Source organism: Dama dama, chromosome Y (genome assembly GCF_033118175.1).
Source record: "Dama dama isolate Ldn47 chromosome Y, ASM3311817v1, whole genome shotgun sequence".
NCBI classification, from domain to species: Eukaryota; Metazoa; Chordata; class Mammalia; order Artiodactyla; family Cervidae; genus Dama; species Dama dama.
Genome location: NC_083715.1, coordinates 9,611,819 through 9,617,287, shown reverse-complemented (window position 1 = coordinate 9,617,287; position 5,469 = coordinate 9,611,819). Strand labels below are relative to the sequence as shown.

Here is a 5,469-nt window from a genome sequence, read left to right as displayed (position 1 = left end):
TGTGCCTCTTTCTGTTTTGGAATTAGCCATTTCATCATCCAAAATCTCTAACATAAATTTCCAAAAGACAACCCAGACATATACTCACAAACACATTCTTAATCTGATGCACACACACACACACACACACGAACAGTCACAACCTTATATGCTCAAAACACGTTTAGGAAATGAAAACTCAACTCAGTGAAGGACACCTATGAACACCTATGAACAGCACAGAGTTTCCTCGTTACTTGTTTCTAGGCTTAATGTTGGAAGTTAATTTGTAGATTAATGATTTCACTCTAGTGACATATTAAATCAGAATGTTTTAAGTATTAGCCTCCAACTAATAAAAATAAATGAAAAAAAAGAAAAAATAAATAAAAATAAAAACGAATAATCTATATTCCCCATTAAAAAAATAAAAGATATACCTTTGTTCTGCATCCCATGGGATCTTAGAATATTTTGCATGTAACAATATTCTGTGATTTGCTAAAATGAAAATAATGGTGTAGGGTAACAAAATTGAAGTCATATTGCCCTCTTTAGGCCCTGCAGTTGCACATTGGCTTGTTTTATATATATATATATATATATATATAATACATGTTTCGATGCTGTTCTCTCAAAACATCCCAACCTCGCCTTCTCCCACAGAGTCCAAAAGTCTGTTCTGTACATCTGTGTCTCTTTTTCTGTTTTGCATATAGGGTTTTCATTACCATCTTTCTAAATTCCATATATATGTGTTAGTATGCTGTAATGTTCTTTATCTTTCTGGCTTACTTCAGTCTGTATAATGGGCTCCAGTTTCATCCATCTCATGAGAACTGATTCAAATTAATTCTTTTCAATGGCTGAGTAATATTCCATGGTGTATATGTACCACAGCTTCCTTATCCTTTCGTCTGCTGATGGGCAACTAGGTTGCTTCCATGTCCTGGCTATTATAAACAGTGCTGCTATGAACATTGGGGTGCACGTGTCTCTTTGAGATCTGGTTTCCTTGGTGTTATATTTTAAGCATCCAATTTCATCCTCTGAACTTCTCCCATCAATTTCTCTACTCCTTGCCCAAATCTTCTGTATTTACATTACTTAAATTTTTGTTTTTACTTTTACTATTTTAGGCACCAATTATAAAATAAACACATAAAGGAAATAAAATTGAAATAATGTACAATATTTCCCTAAAGTATTGAGCAGTTTTCTCTATATGCTTTTGAGAATTAAAGGCACTGATATGTTCAAGCCATATGGGAATTGTTCACCAAGGTAATATATCATGTAACCAGGCTTCCCTTGGTAGGACAACTGAAGTAGAGGTTAATAATATGCTTTCAGGAGGGAACCAAAACAGTAGCTTTTCAACATGTCCTTATCCATGCCTTATCCAAGTTATCACAGAGGACTAAGTGGATTAATCCTGTTCTTTCTGAGAAGGACCTGCCACTCTAAACAGAACATGAAAATAAGGTAGAAGGGACTGAGAAGGAATAGAATATATTTCAAGTATATAGCCTTGAAATAGAAGATGGAATCACCTTTAAGGTGACATTGCTCAAAGCATCCACATTTGAGTATACAGTAAAACACCTGAAATCTAAACCAAGGCCATTGGATTTGGGGCTTGAAATGATAATGGAGGACACGAATTTCCATAACTCTTCAAAGTGCTGTGAAACGATTACCTCTAAAGCATGGTATTCTCACCTACATTTAATGAACATTTTCAGTAAAAGAAAAAGAGTGTGTTTGGTGAGCCACTCCCTTACCTACACAAATATTCCACAGATTTCACTGTTAGCTGTAAAAATGAGAACGGTGAACTTAACTTGGTGTTGTCCTATGTGAGTTACCATACCAAAACAGGGAAGTGGTTTAATATTGCCACAACTATCTAAAGGAAGGGCCTCAGTTCTGAGATTGCTGAGATTTCTAGGTAGTGTTCATGAGAGTCTGGATAGTCCAACAAACAGAAACTCTGCTCAGAGCATTTTGTTGTAAAACATATTAATGATCAGCCATTGATTTTGATCCCTGCTTACTCCATGACTTTTTTAGTTGATTAAAATGAATGATTCCTTTATAAATTTTAGGGAACTGGGGCCTGAAATAACATGCTTAGAATGGGTTCTTATAGACTGTAAACTTCATGAGAACAGCAATCATTTTATAATTTGAATTCCTACATTTGACATTCATGTAAATATAATAAATATTTATCAACTTGGAAAAATTTCTCAGTAAGTAGGAAAGGTCAATTATGATAATAGTGCAGGTTATAGGATGTTGTTGAGTAATGTGTATAGCATTTGGTTGGGTATTATATTTCTTTATTGATAATTCAGCAAGTACTTAAAATGTGTCATTTGCAGGCTCTAAGTTTTAGCTGATGTGAAAGACACATAAAGAAAAGAAGGTAGACCCAAAACATATGGACGATCTGATATCTGTGCTCAGCTTGGAGGTCACAGAGAAGTTCCTTCTAACCCCAAGAGGGAGTTGAGGCAAACTTGTGAGAAGGGGCTTAGCATGACAAAGTAGTTTGTGTGATTGTAGCTCCAGAAGCACAGTATAAGAGAAAGATAATGAAATTACTAAGGAAAATATATACCATGTCTTCAAAGAAATTGTTAACCAGGCTGATATGCTACAGTCACCACCAGGAATTTATTCTGTATCTGTGGGAACAGATAAGCAACATCTAAACATGCACTAGGAAATATAGGGTGGAATCTTGGTGTCAGGAAATAAATGCGTGCCTTAAGACAGCAGAGCAAAAATGACCCTGTAAAATACCACTTGTAAAATACATATCTTGTGCTGTCTATGGGCTAGTCACTGATTACATCATGCTATCTTTGGTATCACAGTAATGGTTAATGGTGATCATGGTTTTGGACATGCTACAATATCTATATTTTCAAGTACAAAAGGAATTTCTGTAATGAAAACAATCTGCTGTCTAACCTCTTAAGACTTTATCAATAACTTATAGATTACAATGTAAATGTAAATGCACTAAGGTACATACAATGTATTTGCATTTGTTTTTATTTTGTTTGTATCTCTTCCTGCACCCATGCTATCCTATTTAAGACACTCATTCATTTCAGCAGGGATGATTTCAGAAATCACTTTATATCCATTACCTCTTTTCCCTTTGCTCTCATTTTCTTGCTTACAAACATTAGATCAGGTATCATTTACCCAGGACAGATAACAAAAGTTTTCCAGAACAGAAGAGTTTATAATGCAGTGCAGTGAAATAGCCAGACATTGATCTAAAGCCTCATTTCCACTTTGTTGTTTGAAAATGAAGTTATGAAATGAAAACGAAGCAAATGAAACTATGACGATGAACATGTAATTTTATTGCTCAGTTACAAGAATCATAGGTATTTGTTGACATCTTCTAAAGTAAATTTTAATCTTCATTAGGCTCCATAATCTGACACTTATTTGATAGGTCAGTTTTAATTAACATGGTTTTCATATAATGATGACTCTTGATAAGTTGACTTGAAAGAGAGGAGGCAGATGTATAAGTGGTCGTTGGCATTGAGGACCATGAGTTGCCTCTCTGTTGCTGGTTAGGATAAGGACTGTCATGGGCTGACATATCACTATAGGTAACTGGAAATTTAGAAGGCTCCACCATCAGTCCAGAATAACTGCTCTGTGATGGAGAAACAATGGGGTTTTGAGAAGTAGGCATAGTTGTAGTAGCAATGTCCTCAAGGTGGCCATTTACTTGAGTGTAGCTGCTATGTGAGTGCCAGTTAAAAATGCTCCCCTGATTTAAAACAGCAGGTTGATCTACCACAATCTGTTCTGTTTGTCTAACTGATATTGACGATGGGGAAGGTAAGTCACACGGAGGTAGGGCACTTGTATTAGCGACTCTCTGGCTGGTATAAGGCTTTTGTATGAAAGGCACACTTAAGCTTGTGGAGGCTGAAAATGCACTCTCTCCACTAGTTTCAGGAAGAAAATCAGAGTTATGATCATCTGTGTTGACCCTGGCTTTAACATGCTTCATCTTGTAATCTCGAACTAATGAAGATATTGGAGACACATTGTTAATCCCAACTCTTCTTTTCATTCTTACTAACAGTTGGGGATAGCCTCTTTTAAAATTTGGATTATAGTAGATGTGTAGCTAAAATCAAAGGATAAAATTATTTAATTTCTTTATAAGCCAAGGTAAAACTGACAAATACATTTAAACCATAACAATGTATACCTTTAATGATACCAATTAAATAGCATCAAATGAAACACAGCCATTAGTAGTTTTAACAGCTAACATGTTAGAAACAATTATGCCCCTCAACTAAAAATGCTTGGTACATATACAGTAAATACAGTACATACACATATATGCATATATGTATATGTATATACATATACATAAATAAGTAGCTTCAGGACTTGTATATGATTTCAAGTTGCTTGTTAAATATCAAATATTTTAGCCTCCAGATGTTCTCAACTTCAAAAAATTAAACTTTTTCAACAATTTGCTATCTCAATTTTTAATTCTGTTTTATGAACATGCTTTCTAATTCACATGGTTTAATCTTACATATTGCCAACGAGTGAATATTTTGGAATACCTTGCTCAAAAGAGAGATGTTGTTTTCTTCTTCCAGAAAGTCAGGTAGTGAAGCAGATCTTTGAAAAGCTGGTCGCTTCTTACTAAATCCATATAGGTTAAGCTGCCGAACTAAGCTTTTCATACTATTGGTTTCAAGTACTCTGAAAGGTGCCTTTCTTTCCAAGACTTCCTTCTTGAAGAGTTCTTCATTGATCACTATACAAGTGCCACTCTCATCCCAGCAAATAGATTCAAACTGATCACTTTCAACTATTGCCCACAATTTTTGAGGAAATCCAGGTGGAAGAGGTGCATTCACCTCATCTGTTTCAGAGACAGAAAATGTGTAACGTGGCCTTTTTATCACAACTTCCTCATACAAAGCCTGAAAAGCATATTCTTCAACCATAGATCTCAAAACCTTGTCCCCAGTAAGTGTACAATCATACAAAGAAGATCTAATGGAGGTTTCTGAACCAGTTGATTCATCTTTTGGAGGAACATCTTGAATTTCTGAAGAAATATGTGCCATCTTAGATCAATCTTTCTTCAGATACTTTTCTCATTTGTCTGGCTTTACACAGTGCAACTTCAAATTCTGCTTGGCTGGCCTACAGAGATAAACTCTCTAGATCATCACAGTGGTTCTGAAAGTCAAAAGCTGTGACATCACAAAATCACTGGTCTCCTAGCAATTGAAGGGTAGCTGTGACATCACAAAGTCACTGGTCTCCTAGCAATTGTTGGGTAGCATTCAACCAGTGTTTACTTCAGCATCATGTTAAAATACAGGCTGCTTACAGAAATAGTAACCAAACCATGAAGCCTGCAAAATTTCATTCCTCAAGAATTTTTACACAGAAAAATCACATCAAGAA

General features: G+C 35.3%; 1 protein-coding gene across 1 annotated transcript; it reads right to left on the bottom strand.

Moving 5' to 3' along the window:
- Nucleotides 1–3,418: 3,418 nt before the first annotated feature.
- LOC133053558 (heat shock transcription factor, Y-linked-like) lies at nt 3,419–5,123 on the bottom strand. The gene is made up of 2 exons (XM_061138112.1): nt 4,611–5,123; nt 3,419–4,153 (listed from the first exon to the last, which is right to left on the bottom strand). The coding sequence occupies exons 1-2, from the start codon at nt 5,121–5,123 to the stop codon at nt 3,419–3,421; spliced, it is 1,248 nt and encodes a 415-aa protein (XP_060994095.1).
- Between the last annotated feature and the right edge of the window lie 346 nt (nt 5,124–5,469).